Source organism: Rhinatrema bivittatum, chromosome 2 (genome assembly GCF_901001135.1).
Source record: "Rhinatrema bivittatum chromosome 2, aRhiBiv1.1, whole genome shotgun sequence".
Taxonomy (NCBI): Eukaryota; Metazoa; Chordata; class Amphibia; order Gymnophiona; family Rhinatrematidae; genus Rhinatrema; species Rhinatrema bivittatum.
This window is the reverse complement of record NC_042616.1, coordinates 781,895,217-781,915,312: the sequence shown is the minus strand read 5'-3', so window position 1 is coordinate 781,915,312 and position 20,096 is coordinate 781,895,217. Positions and strand designations below refer to the sequence as shown.

At 44.8% G+C, this 20,096-nt stretch overlaps 1 protein-coding gene across 2 annotated transcripts in view; it reads left to right on the top strand.

Moving 5' to 3' along the window:
* The first annotated feature begins 19,631 nt into the window (after positions 1 to 19,631).
* ZFAT (zinc finger and AT-hook domain containing) overlaps positions 19,632 to 20,096 on the top strand; it is a 466,784-nt gene continuing 466,319 nt past the window's right edge. The window contains exon 1 of one of the 2 annotated variants that reach the window (XM_029592066.1): positions 19,632 to 19,779. In XM_029592066.1, the coding sequence (XP_029447926.1) occupies positions 19,680 to 19,779 (100 nt within the window). In that variant the 5' untranslated portion in view covers positions 19,632 to 19,679. The remainder of the gene's footprint in view (positions 19,780 to 20,096) is intronic. The other variant, XM_029592065.1, reaches the window with a different exon arrangement.

Sequence of the window (20,096 nt, the reverse complement as noted above, 5' to 3'; positions counted from 1 at the left end):
CTAAGACATCATTCCAAACATGAGACCTCCAAGAGCAGTTGGTTTATACAAGCAGCACCATGGCAGGTTTCAGAATGACGTAGGATGTAGGCTCCTGAGGTTATCAGATGACAACATCTGCTATGGCCCTTCTGCTATACACAGAGCTGAGGCTTGAGAGTCTCTCAGCACAAATGCCTTGCTGACCACAAACTGTAAAACTGATAAAACACTTCATGAGACACAGGCTATAGGATAGCAACTCTTCCATATTGGCCACAAATCACAGCAGCCATGTGGACCAGCAAAGGCCTCCAACCATAAAACACCAGAAAACGGACCATTCTACAAGCTGTTCACCCGAGGAGTCCTCAGCCTATGTGTTTTAAGGGTGGCCAAAGCTAGCTTAAGAAGTGTAACTAATAGTAGCTATCACAACAAACAAACTACTCTGCATATTTTCTAGGTACATACATATGGCAGCACCACATGACTAGCCCTGAGCTGCAGCAGCAGCCAAGGCCTTGCACTACTGTGACATCTCCATATTTGACAAAGGCTACCTGGGCTGTGTCAGGCAAGGCAAATAGCTACTAGTATACCTTTGCATTGGGTTAAATGATGGGCACCTTTTCTGAGGAGATATCTGCGTGCTATTAGAATCATAAGAAATTAGACTGTGCTCTTGACATTTCAGAAGTGACAAATGCAAGTGAAGGCATGACACAATCTGATTCCCAATCCTGCCTTCACACTGTCTGACCAGTATCCTGGACTGGCCTCCCTGAGAAGCTAACATGACATCCCAATGGCAAAGGCCCTCACCTTCTGTACATGATAGTTGACATTTTGCCTAGGTGGGTGTAGCAGGGTGCATCTGTGTATGGGTGTATGCAACTCCAAAGAGGTATGCTTGCTTGTTGGAATGCCACACTTTACTAAATCCTGTAACTGAAAGCCTGCTAGGTGAGCACTCTGAAGTCAGCACTGACTCTGAAACAGCTGAGAAAGTGCTGTTGCAGTATCTTTGCAGGCCCATGTGACACACAGCAGCCCAAGTACAGATGCATAACTTCACATGCATATGGTTGTCAGCTATCCGATGCATCTGTAAAATGGCAACTCTATGATACTTTAAACTCAACCTGTAGCTTGAGGCTGGATTCTAGAGCTGTTGCTTTCTGTGTTCAAGGCTCTGCTGGAGTTCTAGCAGACCTATAGCCCTATCTCACCTATATGTGATGGCTAGGACAGGGTCCTAGGTGTAGGCCCACCAAGCAAAATGCTGCAAGCTCTGCCAAGCTATGTACCCTAGTCCTACATGAACAGTATTGCAACATCTGCCTCTTTTAGACTCACTATCAGTCAGAAAACATTAGGCCAGCCTAATATATTTAGTGTTATCTTTATTTTGACTACAATTTTTCCACTACAGTCTACTGCTTCATTGTCAAGATGGTGGTTTCTTTTACACACTGACCCAGACAGAGGAGCAGTGAGTCAAAGAAAGATGACAGAGAGGAGTGCAGCTGCAAATACTCTACTAGCATGGAAGGGGCAGGGTAGTTAAGGCCTAACAGGCAAAGTTAACATTCAAAGAGTCTTTGCTGAAGCTGGCTGCTGCTCAGCATGGTGTCCTCTGCTTCTGAGGTACAGATGGGGGAGCTGGGGAGAGATCAGGAAGTATCTCCATTGGTATCCCATGGGGTAAAGCAAGATTATGGGATTCACAGCAGAGCAGCACTATATCTCCTACTGTAGGTGGGGCATATGTTAAAATTCTTCCCTCTCCCCCACCCCCGTTTGTCCAAACAGCAACATCTACTTTTGAGAATGCAGAAGGTGAGTTCTGACACAGCGGGTAGAACATAAGCCCTCGTACCTCATCTCTGCAAGCCTGTTGGGAATAGCAACAGGGGTGAGAAGCCAGGTCCTGCAACTGTATCCTGAATCTCCTGCAGCAACGACAGAATGGATGCATCGTTCACACCACCGCTACTTTTGCGATATGGCTTGCAACCCACAGTATAAGTAAACCTCTAGTTAGCATGAGCCTTAAAAGCCTATTTCCCTATCTGAAGTCCATGTCACCTTTTTCTCTAACACTATATGAACACTATAGCAGTAGCTTAATCTGTCAGATCTTCCAGACGAGAAAACTGCACCTAGGGATTATTCCAAATGTGTGCCTGCCCCTCACAACCAAGCTAAGGCTACTCATTCGTAGCGGTCAACAGACCCTGAAGCAGTACATCAGAGCTGCCACATCTGTCCTAGCAGAGAAACCTCTACCGCATGGTCTGAATGTGCAAGTCCTTGGCTGCTCTGCGCTATGTCCTCCAGAGATACAAATTTGTCAGCTCTGAGCTAGGGAATGTGCTAGACCCAAAAATGCTTAGGCCACTGCTTCTGGTTTATCTGGGTGATAGGCAAGACAAGCTCTCTGACATCCTGGCTGACCCATCACTAACAGGGCATACTGGATCTGTAAGCAATGTGGACACTTAAATGTTGTGATTAACCAGTGAGATTTCAACTGCTCTAAATGGGAGGATTGGAAAAGGCCAATCTTTAAAGGGAACCTGTAGAAAGCTTTATGGCATGAGCATGGGGAGAGGAAGCCAGGCCCTGGCACAATAGCATGCAGACCTAACTGAGGAAGCTACTTGTCAAATCAGTGATGCTGTTACCCCCCCCCCCCCCCCCCCAAAAAAAAAAGTTCTTGCCATTTGCTGCAAACAGATAACTAGCGAGGAAACGGAGAAAGAAGCACCTCTTACCTATGAGCCAACCGTCACCGTAGAGGCCGTCCTCAAAATTTTCAGAGGCCTGATTTCCTAAGTATAAAGGAACTGTGCATGGCTCCTGCGTACCTGGCCACCACATTGAGGATGTGCAGTCGAGCGTCACAGACCACTTGCGTGTTGAAGGAGTGAAAGAGCTTTCTGTTACAGGGTGGGATGAGGCTACATGAATGAAATCAGTAGCTCCCAGAACACTGGGAAAATGAGCTATGGTGTAAAAGCCTCTCTTCAATTCCATTTGTTCTGAGGAAATGCTATGTAGTGATCAATACAATCAGATACAGCTGTTATGATCTTGCCCAGATGGCAGGAAATAGTGGTTTGGGACATTCCTCCAATGACCCCCAACTGTCATCTGGAAGGAGCCAGATAGCCAGGAAATGCAGGGTGGTCAATTGTTAGATGAGCCCTGGTCTAGCTTGGGACCTTTTTGTGACTGGATCCAGATCCCCTTTGGATTTCTTCATATAATTCCAGGATAGCCTGAGAGCTGGGGCGATACCTTCTTCTGGCATGTCCAGCAATGAAGCTCGTGGAGGAAAGATGCGCTCACTGTATCTCTTCCACTGTGGTCGCCTGCGCAGGAGAGGCAACACAAATGAATTGGGCCCTCAGGTGCCGGAGACCCTCTGCCACCACCATTTCCCCTCCTGCCTGCGATTGAAGAAAAACCCAATGGGGCCGCCGGCAACAACCTTCCCACCCACACAGAAGACAGGAACCAGCAGGGCTGAAGAGAAGGCTTAGTGGGATGGGGCTGGCATGCCCCTCCCACAGGTTGCTAATTACAAAGGTCCTGCAGGGCCACTGGTACTATTGCTCCCACCTGCGGTTGAAGAAGAGGCCTACCAGAGTTGGCACACCCCTCCCAGCAGTTGCTGAATACAAAGGCCTCAGCACATCCCTTGGCACCTGCAGCAGAAGAGGTCTGCTTTGTGAGATCCAGTGAATGAGTGTGTGTTTGAGGGGAAGGGGGGAGAGAACAAGTGAAAGTATGTAGGTGTATATATATGACAGGAGGAGAGCCAGTGAGTGAGTATGTGTATGTATGAAGGGGAGAGAGTTAGTGAGTGTGTTTATGAGGGGGGGGGGGGGAAGATCCAGTGAGTGTGTGAATGGGGGGGGAAAGAGGCAGTGAGTGTGTTTGTGGATGAGGGGAAGAGAGCCTATGTATATGAGTGGGAGAAAGCTGTGTGTGTGTGGGGGGAGGGGGGGTTGGGTCTCTCTGGGTGATGGATTGCCTGGAGCAGAGCAAGATCTTCGATGTAGTGTGGCAGTCACCCTTATCACCAACTCTCTCCCTTCCCACCAGGGCTGGCACATTGACCTTCAGGCACTGGCACTGCACAAACGTACCTTCGGTATATGGCAGGAGTAATGGGCACAGAAGCTGATTCAAGGCCGAGGAGCTGCCAGTGAAAGAAGACTCCAGACTGTTGCTTCTGCCAGCGAACCCCATCTCCCCCCTATGAGCTGTTGCTGCTCCCGTCAGTGAAAAGAAGGCCCCCACACTGCTGCTGCAGGCATAAGACAGCCCTGCACTGCTGCTTCTTTGCCAGTGAAAGAAGTATAGAAGAGTGCTGCTGCTCCTGCAGGTAAACAGAAGGCCCCCCCATGCACTGCCACTTTTAGCAAAAGATAGCTCCCTCACTGCCACTTCCTTGCCAGTGAAAGAAAACCAGACTATCACTGCCCTTGCTGATGAAAGAGTAGCTGCTATTCTTGAAGGTAGATCAGGTAGGAAAATGCTACTAATGAGCATGCTGGGGAGAGGAGGCCAGACAGAGCAAAGGGAAATGCTAGGCAGGGGAGATGATGATGCTGGGCACAGGCAGGGGAGAAGAGGGGAGGTGAAAGGGAGAGGAAGAGATCCTGAGAAGATGAAATTAGGTTTGCTATGTGGTGTGTGACTTGAGGCTGAAGCAAACTTGAGTGTGCCCTGAGATTAAAAAGGTTGAAAGCAGTGGCGTAGCCATGGGTGGGCCTGGGGTCCACCCACTTTGTGCTCAGGCACACCCATTCAGGGCTGCCCAATACCTTAAGAGGCCTGATGGAGCAAGGCCATCATAGGATTCCATCCCCACGGCAGCAGAAGGGATTTGGTGGTAGCTGGCAGAGGCCCTTTGTGGGAGTATGAGAATGGGATACTGGGGGGCTTTGTGTGTGTGAGAGAGAGAGCATGGGAGTCTGGGGATGTGTGCGAGTGTGCGTGAGAGAGCACATGAGTGTGAGAACGTGTGTGTGGGAGAAGTCCTGAAGATCACTGCATGCAAAGTCTGATTTCTTGGAAGTCTCTCAGCTTTTGTCTTCACATTTTCTAATTTGTGGTTACTTATTCTACATTTGGTGAGGGCCTGTCTCTTGGAGTGTAAATATATGCTATGTTCTCCTAGGAGTTTTTCCTGCGCCTTATTTTTTTGGGAAGTGTTTCATTTTTCTTTGACAGGTTTGGAAAGCATCTTATCTCTCATATCTTTGCATTTTCAACACTACAGAAGGAAACTCATGTTTCTTTTTCCGGTGTTGCCCTGCAGGAAGATTCTGGCTTTTTGGGGTTTCTGTATCAGATTTTGTTTGAATATTTCTAATTTGTGGTCACTTATTCTGTATTTGGTAGAGCCTATCTGTGCTTTGAATGTGCAACAAGTATAGGTAAACTACTAGTATGTTGTTTCTGTGTAGTAGGTATCTGTAGCAGTCCAATTTGTTCTGTTTTACAAGCTGCTAAATTTGGTAGTGCACCAGAAAATTTGCTGCAGCCATGTAACAGAAACAAATATTTTGAGATGCTAGGCCAACAGAATTATATGTGGCCCTCTCTCAGGCTTGCTATTGGGAGAATTTTCAGCTGCAAAATATCCTAAATGTAGCCAGACCTAATTTTTTGGCTGGACCCAAAGTTAACATGGGTGGGTAGTAGGCATCAGATCTGAGCCATGGCAGTTATACTGTTAAAATACTCTAGAACACATCTAACAGATTTCTAAAGTAGTTTCCTACAGATGCCATACTTTGTTATATTTAAAGATGTTGTGAGAGGTGATATCCTATAACTTAAGCATAACCAGATACCTCAAACACATCACAAAATCCAATTACTCCAAAACAGCACTAATTCCCAGTAACCCTACCTATGAAAAAGTAGCAATTGTAACATGTCCTAGAACAGTGGTTTTCAACTAGGGGTAATAGGAAGAGAAGGCAGTTATGGGGATAGGATGTGAAGAGTTTTTAATGAACCCCCATACTACCTGCTGCCTCTCCTTGAAGTAAGAAATGCACAAAAAAGATAATTAGAAATTTTACTTTCACTTTTTATGACCTGGAATATATAAAATAGTTCAATGCTGAGAACATAAAGCCTGGGAGAGGGTTGGATATAATTATATTGGCCTAGCATTTCAAAATATTTGTTTTTCAGTCACATGGCTGCAGCAAATTTTCTGGTGCACCACCAACTTTAGTGGTCATCCTATGCCCCTGGTCCAATGTTTGAAAGCCTCCATCAAGCTGAGTATGTTCAGCAGAGATTTTAGAAGCTGCAACATCTCTGTTTCTCCACAAGAGGTCAGCTCTAGAACATGTAATTTCACGTTTTCTTGTGCTTTTGCTTCAGCTATTCCAGCCGCTTTTTTTGTGTGTTTTCTCAGTGCACATTATATGCTACATACTTTCTATTTAATTAGAACTGGCCAGACTTTACACCATTATTAAGGAAAAGCAGCACTGATTTTTAGGTGGGCAGGTTCCCAGACTCGGATTTAGGCACAGGCAAATACCTGGGCTGGAGGAACCTGCTCCCTTTTGCTTCACTGTAGTGTACCAGCATCACTTCAATGAAAAGCTTCTGTGGCACTCTCCCCCACCCCTGCTCTTCAGTCTCCAACCTCAACTCTCCAGTCCTGCCTTTGGGTGCCAAAATCTTAAATCTGGCCCTGCTTGTCCTCAGTTTCCCTCTCTTTTTAAAATTTTCTCTGGCAGCTTTGGGAGGTGTTTCTCTCTTATCTTCATATTTTGCATAGTACAGGGGGCAGGACCATCGCTGGGGTAAACAGCACCCCAGGGAGTTAGGGCAGTCTTGCCCCTCCAATAATGAGGACAAGCCCCCCTCTGCCTATCCCTTCTAATGGCCCTGCAGGAAGAAATTTATTTATTTCCATTTCTCTAATATTGTAACATAGTAATGATGGCAGAAAAAGACCAAATGGTTCATCCAGTCTGCCCAGCAAGCTTCTTATGGTAGTAACTGCCGCTCCGTGCAGGTTACCCCCGAGCCTTATATTAAAGGTAGTAATATTAGAAATAAAAACCAAGCAGTACTCATGCAAGCTCTTGGGGGCGGGTCCTATTTAGATTTTGTTTTACATTCTAATTTGTGGCCACTTGCTCTGTACTTGATGAAAGTCTGGCTGCCTCTTTTGCTGTCCACTGCTCTTGCACTCTCCCCCCCTCTCTGCCTGCTATTACCTGCTCTCCAGCCACCTCAGCCCGTCATCCTTTGCTCTTGCCCATCATTACCTGCTCTCCCTGCCTCTGTGCCAAACTTCCCATGCTCTGGCTCGCTTCCCAATTTTCTTGTCTATTCTCTTAACTCCCTATCCTCCCCCACTTGTCTCAGTTCTCTGCCCTCATCTACCTCTTTCAGCTCCCAACCTTTCTTCCTACTACCCTTCTATTAGGTCAAATGATATTGCAAAGCATCAACTAGCTAGTCAGATATCTGGACACAGACACCAATAAAAAAAAAAAAAGTGGAATGGATAACTTATTCAGCTAAATTTAAGTGGATTTCAATGGGATAAACACCTCTCTGAGTATCCCCACTAAGTTATCCAGTTAAAGATGTTAAACCTAACCAGCTTTCTTTTGAATATCGCTAGTGAGATGTAAAGATATTTGGCCAGATAACTTTAGCATTAACAGGCTCTGTTCAAAAGAATAGAGCCAGTTAAGTAAGGATGCACTATGTTTAAAAAAAAAAAGTCTGCAGGCCAAGCGACCGAAATCCCCGATTCCCTCGCACCCTCCCCAACCCCTCCTACTACGAAATAAAATAACAATGAAAGATGTAGTGCTGGCACCATCTTCACCTTTCCCCACCCCCTCCATGGTAAAGGCTACTTTCAAAGAAGCCCCACCCCCAATCTCCTTCTTTCCTTCCTCGCACCCAGTGCCTGCCAGGACCCTGTGACCCTGGTGCCTTCCTGTGTAGCTCTGGCTAAATGGATCTGGATATTGACATACGTTTCAAACCGCAGTTAATTCTGTCTGTTTGGCAATAAGGGGACTGTGGCCAAATCCACAGAAATTTGATTCATGCTTTGTATGATTAATTATTTTTTTTACCAGACTTCTGTGCCTTTTGTTCTTACATCGTTCTTGACCACTTTTCCCATTGTGAGATTGTTTCCATAGCACAAAGATATTTGCAAGATGGAAAGAGGTGTTTGTGGACCTGCTCAGGTGTTCGAAGTGTCTCAGACTCCCTTCAGTTGCTCTGCTGTAAATCATAGCAAAAAATAACCATGTCTAGTTCATTGTCTTGTATCTGACTCCTAGCTGTAAGGAGGTTTTCATAGAAACACAGAAATGACAGCAGAAAAGGACCAAATGATCCACTCAGTCTGCCCAGCAAGTTTATGCCAGTATCTGCTGCACTGTGCAGGTTACCCCCATGCTTATCAGTTTCCCAGTTACCATAAAGGTCAGGGCCTCTGGATGCTGTTTGAATCCAATGTCCCTTAACCCTTGCCGTGGAAGCAAAGAGCAATGATGGAGCTGCATCAAAAGTATCAGGCTTAGTGATTAAGGGTAGTAAAAGCCTCATCAGCAAGTTACCCCCATGCACTCTTTTCTTTATTTCCATCATCTAGCCTTTAGGGATCCACAGTGTTTATCCCATGCCCCTTTGAATTCCTTCACCGTTTTCATCTTCACCACCTCCTCCGCAAGGGCATTCCAGACGTTCACCAACCTCTCGGTGAAGAAATGTATCCTGACATTGGTTCTGAGTTGTCCTCCCTGGATTTTCATTTCATGACCTCTAGTTTTATTGATTTATTTCCAACAGAAAAGGTTTGATTGTGCATCATTAAAACCTTTCAGGTATCGGTGTTATGGTTTTGAGGTGTTGGAGTGGATTCTTGGGTACTAAGGTGATGGCCACTCCCACAGGGAGGAGCCCAATGAGGAACCACAGTACTAGACTAGACTCGAGACACGCAAACACAGATTTGTCTTTTATTATACAGCTAGATGATACCACCAGAGGTGGCAGTAGTGAGGTGATCCAGTAATACGGTAGCAGTCCAGGGACCCTCGGCAGAGGAGACCCGTCTCACAGTTGGGCCGATACAGTAAAAACGCGGGAGAGTGGGCGAACGCCTGCTCTCCTGTGCGCGCGATACAGTATTTTAATTTATTTAAATTAGGCCCAGCGGTAAAAAGAGGCACTAGGGACACTAGTGCGTCCCTAGCGCCTCTTTTTTGACGGAAGTGGTGGCTGTCAGCGGATTTGACAGCCGACGCTCAATTTTGCCGGCATCTGTTCTCGAGCCCACTGACAGCCACGGCTCAGAAACCGGACGCCGGCAAAATTGAGCATGCGGTTTTTGACCTGACAGCAGCGGGCCCATTTAAAATTTTTTTTTTTTTAAATTTTTTACTTTTTTAAACTTTTGGGACCTCCGACTTAATATCGCCATGATATTAAGTCGGAGGGTGCACAGAAAAGCAGTTTTTACTGCTTTTCTGTGCACTTTCCCAGTGCCGGCAGAAACTAGCGCTGCACCTTTCTGAAAGCAAAAGGTGCAGCTTGGCTGCACCTTTTGCTTACTGAATCGCGCGGGAATACCTAATAGGGCTATCAACATGCATTTGCATGTTGCGGGCACTATTAGGTTCGAGGGGGTTGGGGAGGGTGAGGGGGATCAGGGGTAAAGCTAGCGCGTCCAAATGCCAGCTAAGAGTGCGCTCCATCGTATGTCTGGCTATTATGTCATATCCTGTGAAATCATTAAACATGCCTACCTCCGCATGCTCCATGGTAATGTTTACTGTGTATGATCAACCTGCATATGCTTGGCCGTGATGTCATTTCCTGCCCTCCATACCTTCTGGAGCCGCAGCACCTACTCAGACTGATAGGACACAACCTTTAGTTCAAACTGTGGTATTTTTATTATAAATGTGTTTACATCATTCTTTATTATAATTAGTTTCAAAACTACATGGAATACAAAAACAAATTATGGTTTCCCCGTACATGGTAACATTATTATTTAAAATATATTTCATTTCTGAAAAAAGAAATCCAAGAATGTCAAATTAAAAATATTTTGTTACAAAATCTGAGAATTAAATAGTTATATTTATTGCTTATCACATATTCTTTATAAAGAAACACACAGATTTTTCCATCTGTCAGCATGCACTGTTTTCTCTTTAGTATTAGAGGGTCATCGAAAAGTCTGACTTGTTTTCTGTTCACTCTTTTACAAAAAAAACAACAAAAAACCCAGGAAGCATGCCATCTATAGATTTTATTAAATGTTTATATCAATCTTTATTATAGATAGTTTCAAAATACACACACAGATTACAAAAACAAAATCTGCTTATGGAGATATCGTTATTTCAGAATACATTGTGGGTCACTTTAAACATCTATAACATTTTTCATTTCTGAAAAAAGATACAAGTACATCATTGCGCTGTTTTAAAAAACAAGGTGTAATCTTTTTCACAGATTTTGGCGTCTGTAAGTCTCATCTGATCTTTATTGATGTTGGGCCTAACTAGATGGCTTAGTGCCAGCACCAATATGCTTATGACATGCTCGAGAGTCTGTCTATCACAAACATTTCTTAGTTTCTGCTTTTCTACATGCCAGCAACATTTCATACACTAGTGAAAATTTTAACTTAGTGTTTTCATCACACATGCCTCGCAATCATCATGTAGGACCCCATCCCAGTATTTCTTTATAACTCAGTGCACCATTGATCACATGAGCAAATTAAATACTATTTTACAATACTATGTGTGTTTACAAAGCCCCATTTTGTTTCACCATTTCCTGTCCACCACATCCTCTGGTCTTGAAGCTCATTTGCAATGTCTGAACCAGAAGATGTGGAAGGTAAACACTGTTGCAAGCACAAAAACAGCACACGTAGGACACCTTGACTGCTAACGGATCTCCAGCATCTTTGTTTTCTCCGGTCAAAAATCTGTCCGTGAGCTTATAACATAAAGGGCAGATTTTAAAAGCCCTACGTGCGCCGGGCCTATTTTCAAAAGGCCCGGCAGCGTACGTAAAGCTCCAGGACGCATGTAAGTCCTGGGGCTTGAAAAAATGGGCGGTCCAGGGGCCGGGGGATTGTATGCCGGCCTAACTTCTACAACAAAGGTAAAGGGGGGGGGGGGGGAAGGAAAGTTCCCTCCGAGGCTGCTCCAATTTCAGAGCGGCCTCGGAGGGAACGGGGAAAGCCAGCTGATCTCCCTGAGGGCTCAGTGCGCACATGACCTTTTAAAAGAGCTCTGCCTATGCTCAGCAACATGTATTCATATCCTTCTTTATTACACAAATGCTGATAGTTTTCAATAGATGACAAAACCAAACAAACCCTAAACTCGCCTATAATATAGTTTTTCCCTCCCTTGCTCAATCTGACATATTTTCTTCACTTTTTTGGTTAAGGTAGCAAATCTTGCTTGCTGCTTCTTATGAGTCCATAGTCTGTTCCATGCGATGTTCATAGCTGATTCAACTACTTGATATTTACTTTTTTCCCCCCCATATAACAAAAGATTCTTGCTGGGCCAAAACTCTAGTGCGGTTGACTTTGCCCTTGTCAGTCCAAGGTTAAATATCTTTTCAAATATGTTCGTTACCTTGGGGCCAATCTTTGTTTTTAGACTCATGGCCCCCATGTTTTGACAGGCTGTGTAAAACACAGATAGTCAAATTAAAATATTTTGGGGGAGGAAGGAAACAAAGTGTCTCAGGTTTTGTGCTGGTCCGTTAGTGCATTTTTTTCTGCTATCCATGTAGGTCTGCCAAAAACTGTTTTCAATAAAGGCAGAGAGGGAAGGGAAATAGGAACAAAGATGTATACAGTTTTCTGCCTTTGATTTACACGTGTGAAGTTATTTTTCATTTCTGAAAAAGGATACAGGCAGGGAAGGGCTCAGTAACCCTCATTCCTGTGGGATTATGGAGAAGAGAAGAAGATTTTGTTCTGGCTGAAAAGGGTCAGTGAGTATTGCTTTGGGAAATTTTAGGATTTAACAAGTTTGGGAGAGAGGTGAAATAGTTGGGCATATACTTTAGTGTGTGTGTGTCCGAAATAAACATTTAGCATAAGGTAGGTAATTCTAGAGTCTGGCTTTCCATCCCTCCCTCCCTCCCACTCCTAGCTCACTCTTTGATTTATAGGCAAGAAACACTTTCACAAACGTACTCCGCCACCTTTGATGTATATTAAAAATATGATGTAAATAAGTTCCCTTTGCCATTATGGTTGTTCCTATTACTTCTGCCCTCTTACTCTTTCTTTCTTTCTCCTTCCCGCTCCCTCTCCCCTTTTTTATCGCCTGCTCCCACTCCCTGCTCCTCATTCTTTGTAATTCCTCCTTTCACGAGTTAATTGTAAACCAGTGTGATGTGTCTCATGAACATCGGTATATTAAAAGTTCTTAAATAAATAATTAAAAAAAATAAATAAATCAGGGTTTTATCTAAAACACAGGATTGCTCCGGCCCTTATCAATTTAATTACCGTAATTTTCGCTCCATAAGATGCACCAAGTATTCAGAGGGGGAAAATTAAAAAAATAAATAAAATGATGTGCTAAACCGGCTCTGTTCCCGGGCATCTGTGCGTCTTATGGAGCAAATTAGGGGAGTGCATAAAATTGTTCTTTGTCCCCATTTCATTTTCGGGTCTGGGGAAGGCTATTTTGGTCCACTCCACAGATCAGAAAATTTTTATCGTTCTCTTTCTGAAAAAAACAAAACAAAAAGACGAAAAAAACCCCCCCATCCCAACCCTTTAAATGTAATTAACTACAACCCCCCACCATCCCTACCCCATTCCCCCCCCAAGACCTGCCAAAAGTCCCTGGTGGTCCTGCAGGGGTCCGGGAGTGATCTCCTGCACTTGGGCTGTCGGCTGCCAGTAATTAAAATGGCGCCGTCGGCCTTTTGCCCTTAGTATGCCACAGGGGCTACCGGTGCCATTGGTTGGCCCCTGTGACATAGTAAGGGCAAAGGGCTGTCGGCGCCATTTTGATTGATCGCTCCCAGACCCCCGCTGGACCACTAGGGACTTTTGGCAGGTCTTGGGGGGGGGGGGGGGGGGGGGGGTTGTAGTTATTATTTTTTTTTTAAATATTCGCTCCATAAGATGCAGACATTTTCCCCCCACTTTTGGGGGAAATAAAAGTGCATCTTATGGAGCGAAAAATATGGTATCTCTTTACAGGTTACTACCAGATTAACAGCAACCACAGCACATAAATTTAAAGGACTCTAATTTACTCATTCCTACTCCCCTAGGACCCTAAATTGGACTAAGAACTCAACAACATTAAGATGAAACAGCAGTCTAGCAGCGAGATGGAGCCTTACAGTCTATTCCACTGAGAGTCACATGCATGACTTTTTTTTTTTCAGTTGATGAAAGGTATGTGTGCACCTGGTGCAAAGAGCTCCTGGCTCTCAGAGAATGAGTCCAATATCTCTAGAGGAGCTGAAGCAGACAGAGGTATATAGAGGAGACCTTGAGGGCCATAGTAGCCAAAGTCCCAACTCCACTCTGGTAGTTTCGGTGCCATCTTGGAGGAGGAAGGATACCTGATTGGAGAGCATCACCACAGTGTAGTAGGAAGTGATCCTGTGGCAAGGACCTGCTCTCCAGGTGATGCATTATCCTCTTGCAAAGAGGATGAGTCTCCAAGGAGGGAAGAGTTAGGTCGGCCGTCATAGTTGTGATTTATTAGGAATGTAGATAGCTGGGTAGCTGGTGGAAGTGAGGATTGCTTGGTAACATGTCCGCCTGGTGCAAAGGTGGTGGATTTCATGCATCACCTAGATGGGATTTTAGACAGTGCTGGGGAGGAGCCAGCTGTTGTTGTACAGTACATTGAACTCATCGGCTCAGTGTGCTTCAGCAGTTAGAAAAGCAAACAATGTTAGGAAAGGAACATTCAAAATAAAGGAACATTCAAAAACAAAATAATTAAAAAATAATCCAAACAAGTGAGAGAGAAAATTAAATCAAGAAAAACACTTAATTTTGAAAATTCAGCCAGGCACAAAACTAAATACAACCGAAGATGATTCATTAAAGGACCATCATAACAACAGAACGGTTACTTAGTAAAAACTTTTCTCCGCAAGAACGGTCATGTATAATCCTAGGTCTAGGGGTTTTTAACTTATTTTGTACTTACTGAATGTGCTTGTACAATTTATAAAGGACAACAAATTCTCCAAAAAGGTTTTTTTCTTTATCAGTAATCCAAAAAATAAAGTGCTTGCTTATTTTCAAGAAACACAATCAGATAAAACCCAATAGTCCAAAAAATACCGTGCTTTCTTGTACTGACAAATGCCCGACACAGCACCATGTTTGGAAAAGCCTGCTTCAGGGGCCTCAATTATAGTTGGCAAATGTCCTGTACTCTGCAGCGATTCAAATTGTGTTCAAGACAGTAAGTCTATTTTTTTCAACAGCGCGCCTAGGAGTACTTTCTTGTTCTTGTTATATGTGGTTTAAATAAGTTCTTTTTAATTGCAATATGTTTTATTTTGCAGAGAGCACAAATCAGTCTGCAGTTATTCAAGTTGTATTTAAGATAAGAGCCTAAATCAGTATTGCCTTTAATTTCTGGACAAGACCTACGATATGTGCTCTAGATAGGGGTTTCATTTGATACAATATTTTCCAACTCTAAGCAGGCTTTATAAATTGTGTTTGCACATTCCATAAGCACAAAATAAGTTAAAAACCCCTGGACCTAGGATTATACATGACCGTTCTTGTGGAGAAAAGTTTTTACTAAGTAACCACTCTGTTGTTGTGATGTTCCTTTAATGAATCATTTTCGGTTGTATTTAGTTTGGGGCCTGGCTGAATTTTCAAATTTGTAATTGTTTGAGTGTTTTTTTTGTTTCTTGAATAAAATAAAATGTCTTAATGCCACTATCTTGCTCCTGGTGAGACCGTACCTTTAGTAGTGTGTGCAATTCTGGCCGCTGCATCACAAAAAAGATGTAGTTACACTGGAAAAAGCTAAGCAAAGGGTGACCAAAATGATAACGGGGATGGAAGGGCTCCCCTATGAGGAAAGGCTGAAGTGGTTAGGGCTGTTCAGCATGGAGAAAAGACATCTGGGGGGAGATAAGATAGAGGTCTATTAAATCATGAAAGGACTAGAATGGGTAAATGTGAATCAGTTATTTACTCTCTCCGATAATAAAAGGACTAGGGGGCACTGCATGAAGTTAGCAAGTAACACATTATTGGAAAAAAATCTTTTTCACTCAACATTTTTTTATTCAATGCATAATTAGGCTCTAGAATTAATTGCCAGAGGATATGGTTAAGGCACTTAGCATAGCTGGGTTTAACAAGTTCCTGGAGGAGAAGTTGTTAAGCTGCTATTATTCAACTTGAGTTAGGGAATAGCTACTGCTTGTTACTGGCACGAGTAGCTTGGGATTTATTTACTATTGGCCAGGCACTTGTATCCTAGATTGGTCACTGTTAGAAACAGGATGCTGAGCTTGATGGACCCTCCATCTAACTTCAGTATGGCAACTTCTTATGTTAATAGGATTGGGAATCTGGAAGAGGTGGGAGAAATAGCTGTGAGGATCTGGGATTAGGCTTGAAGTGGGGGTATTCCAGAATTAGAGAGAAGGGAGGTTCTGGGCTCTAGCAATACCATCTAAAATCAAGGAAGTAAGAATGCAGTTTATAGTGTGGACATTGGGGGAAGGGGGAGAGTTTGGGAGGTATCCTCATCGTGTTTCATTCCTGCTTCCCTTTGCATCCCTTTTCTAACCTCCCATCTAATTTGGCATTCATACCGTCATGGACTTGCAGGCTAGCGTCAAGGAGCACTCCCACAGAAGCAGTACAGGGTGGCAGGGCAGGACTGGAGCTTGTCTTCTGCCTATCCAAACCCCTTCCCCACAGGTTGAACCCTTTTGTTCTGGGGGATAATCGGGCTTGTCTCTGGCTGTACATCATGGTGCATGCTGTGAGCTGTACACAGGAACGGGCTGGGGCTGACACAGACTGAATGCTGGAACTAGATACAGACACAGAATGAATGCAGGGACCAAAAGGACAGGGAAATAGACAAGGAACTAGATAGGGTGGTCAAGACAGAAAAAGGACAGAGCTTAAACAAGGACTGCACTAGACAGAACAGGCAACAATAAACGGAAGCCCAACAGGGCACAAGGCTGGCTAGGAGAACCCAGTAGGCTCACAGGCCGCAAGGCAATGAGGCCTGGGACAGTCACAGAGCAAGGCAGGGTAGCGAGAAGATGGCCAGGTCAAGGAGCTGAGGTGACTCAATGAAGAGGCATTGTAGCAATGGGCAGGCTGGGTTAAGTAGGGCTATGGCTTGGGTGTAATAGGATCAGTGAGGCGTTAACTAGCAAGGTAATGAACAAGGCTCGCTGAGTATTCCTGGTGGAGGGGACTGCACGGCAGGCGAAACCATGACACCTACACAAGCACAGCTCACTCCTGCTGCCACTCTATTCTCTCTATCACACACAAGCGCTGCCACTTTTTCCCCCATTTCCTTCTGTCTTGCAGCGAGACGGATGCAACCCAGCTAATCATCTCCCAGCCTCTCTTCTCACCCTACCATGATGATCCTCAAAGAGCTCTCGCTTTGCTACAAGCTCTCCTCCTGTTTCCTACACCTGGAACAGGAAGCAGAAGGCTGTTCTTTGCCGTGTAAGATTCTGCACAGCCAGAAGGCAGCAAATCTTCAGGCAGTAAGCGTCCCCCCCTCCCCCCCAGATTTTTGCCGCCCTAGGCACGGGTCTAGTGTGCCTATTGACAAATCCAGGCCTGCGGAGAGGCATTTTGTGGTTTCCAGTTCTTACTGATTTTTTTTCTCTCTCACTCCAATAGCTATCATTTATTTCCTATATATTCCCTTTATCTGACCTACTGCAGGGCCTAAAATGGTTGGATAAAAAGGTCAATTCCTGTATTGTAGTTAGCAAAATTAACAGTAGTAAGAGATAAAACCATGGTCCTGTGCTTTATAGACCAAAAAAGGGGTTGAATTATCCCTTATAAGGATTAACTTATAAGGATTAGCGCTAATAAACAAGGATTTAAATTGCTACTGTCCATTCACACATCTTTCATATACATTCATAATGTAATCACCTACAAAAAGTCTAGCTTTTTTGCTTCATGTTAGTGAATGTAGGTACACTGGGTAAGAGTCACTAACTGTATTGGAGCACACATTCTGAAAAAACTAGGGGATTGCTATGATTCTTTTAGAGTTTCTTCTGCCTCTTCTTCCTACACTAGGTGAAAGGTCCTCTGTTTTTGTAACTGAGCCACCTTTATAGCCAGACAGGTTGATAAAGGGCTATGTAATATTTTTGTAATCTGTTTGCATAGATGTTTTAAATGCAACAATTATAATGATATTCATTTATAAGATTGTAACACAGATGTAGGCAAACCACCTATAGCCTGCCTGACTTATCGAAATGTGCAATCTGACAATGCTGCAGCCAGTGCTGCCAGATTTTAAATGGGGTTTGGAGCCAAAAGTCAGACCCACTGTAGCCCAAGTAACTCAAGGAAAGGGAAGTCCCAAGCCCAGAAGTAGCCCAATCTTCAGAGGACCAAATACAGCTAATATAAAAGGTATAATTTTTGGATGTATTAAAACATACAAGCTTGTAATGCCTCCCTTACCACATCAGCCACAGGACAGCTTGGCATTACTCTAAGTCCAACTCAGAATAGTTCTGACTTTGAAAAGTTAATTGTGAATCGAGCTGCAGCAACATAACTCATCAGAAACTACTTTTTTTTTTTAACCAAAGTTTTGAGAGAAGTCAGGGAAGGAGGGTGAGAGAAAGAAATAAGCAATAATAGGGACTATATATCAGTATCCCTTCCTCATCTTCTTTTCCCCTGCATAATGTGCTCAACAGCCTCCCCATCTCTTGCAGCACATACTCCCCTCCAGGCTGTGCATACGTCGGTGTCTATACCCAAGGGATGGCATCTGCCCAGTGTGGGGTCTACATGCAGTTGTTGGACCCTTCAGACTTGTGGGTCTGACTGCAGTGGTGGGCAAACACGGGAAGATCAAGGGGATGCTGGGCTGAAGCATTTGGAAAGGATATCGTCTTCTGAAGAACACCACAGAGCGATAGTCCATGAGCAGGAAGTCCAACACACTTAAGCCACTCCCACATAAGTGAAGCAAATGTAGATCCCAGCAGCATTATTTGTTCCTGGTTTCATGCTGCCATGCAACCCCTGCACAGGCGATAGCACGGCTAAAAGCTGCAGGGGCAGCATTACTATATCAGTGAGATAATTTTGAGTTCTCCAATGGCAACTAAGGGGGTGAAGGTGGCCTATGTAAAGTCTGGCTACTCTGTACGGTAGATATCTGTATTGTTTTTTCTGCTAGTGAATGGCTCCTATGATGCCCAGTAGATTACATGTTGTTCTCACATAACCTATTTCCAGCACTGTAGGAGCCATACATTAGGTGGATAAGATTTCTTATTGCTATGGGAAACCTTCATCGGAACCAGGAGGAAAGACAACATTTAAATGGGAGCCAGAAGGCAGTGTACTGGTGGTGTTCTGTAGTGTGGGTGTATGTATGTATGAGAATGAGAGAAAGTGTGTGTGTGTATAGGTGTGAGAGAGATGGAGAGTCCGTGTAGATGAGGGATAGCACGTGAGAGAAGGGGCGAGCTTGTGAAGGAGAGCGCCCGGCACTCCCCTCTCTACCCACCAACTCTCTTCTTTGCTCATCACCCCGCCCCTTCTTTCTGCTCCCCACTCCTCTGACTCTCACACCCATACTCCCCCTTACCTTCACCTCTCTTTCTTCCTCCCCCTTTCTCTGCTTATTCTACCCTTGCCACTGCACCGGTATCCCTACAGTTGGCCTTCTCTGTCTTTGCCCTCTTTTCATGTTGTTCGGTATATTCTCTTCCCCGACTCCCCCCCCCCCCATATGTCCTTCACCTATCCTACAGTGACACTCTCTCTTTTTCCCTTCCCCCTTTTTCCTTCCTCAATCAGGAAAACCAAAAATCGTCTTCCCTTTTTGTCGCCGCTTACCTCTGTTTTCATTACCAGGCAGAAGCTGAGTTAGGACGCTTCACCAGCATAAAAAGTGAGGTAGGCAGCTGCGCGTTCAGGACGGAGATGACGGGAGAATTCAGCAGGTTCAAGGCTGAAAACAACCAGCTGTATTTTCGTAAAAGCGGTAACGGTGGAGAGAAAAGCAGAGAACCTCTCCATGCGAGAGAATGCACCCGTCCTACTGTGCCTGCCACTTCGGATTGGCTGCTGCCGATGAGTCATCACTCTGCGACTGCGGGTTGGGCTGCCCGCGGCCAAGGAAAAAGCCGACAGCAAAGTAGAGTAGCTAGCACTCAGCTGCTCAGCCCAAAACGAGCCCAATCCGCACAAAAAATATATTTTTTCCGCACAGCAGGAAAATAAAAGCCAAATTGAGAGTGAAACAGCCCAATCTGGTAACACTGGCTGCAGCTTCGAGGCAGTCGCTAACTCTAAGCGACGTCATCAAAAAGAACCTAATGTTTGGCGTGGTGCGTCATAAAACAAGGACAGGCCGTTGCTGATGACGTTTAAGGAGCTAGGGTTGGCTTCGGAGCTTCAGTGTCAGCGGGCCGGGGGTTTGAAGCGGCGTCTGGTGCCCGGAATGAAGGGGCAGTGTGGCGGTGAGTGGGTGTCGCTTTAGCGGCAGTGTCTTTTACCAGGGTTGGACTTTTCTCTTGCTGTGGACCAGCGGCGTTGATGAGTTGTTCTGGAAAAGTGAAGCGTCGCGTTTGTGGCAGGGGACGGAGCACCTGTGAGTCTGCTAGGGTGCAGGGACCCGTGAGGGGTAGCAGCAGACGCCACTTACACGCCGCGAGGTCCGAGAGGAGCTCCGAGCTATAACGCGAATGACTGTGGCAGCAGACTATTAGGGAAGTTAGAGTAGTGCTATGGGTCAGCTCATCGAAGTGAGGACCATATATACGTACTAAACTTAATG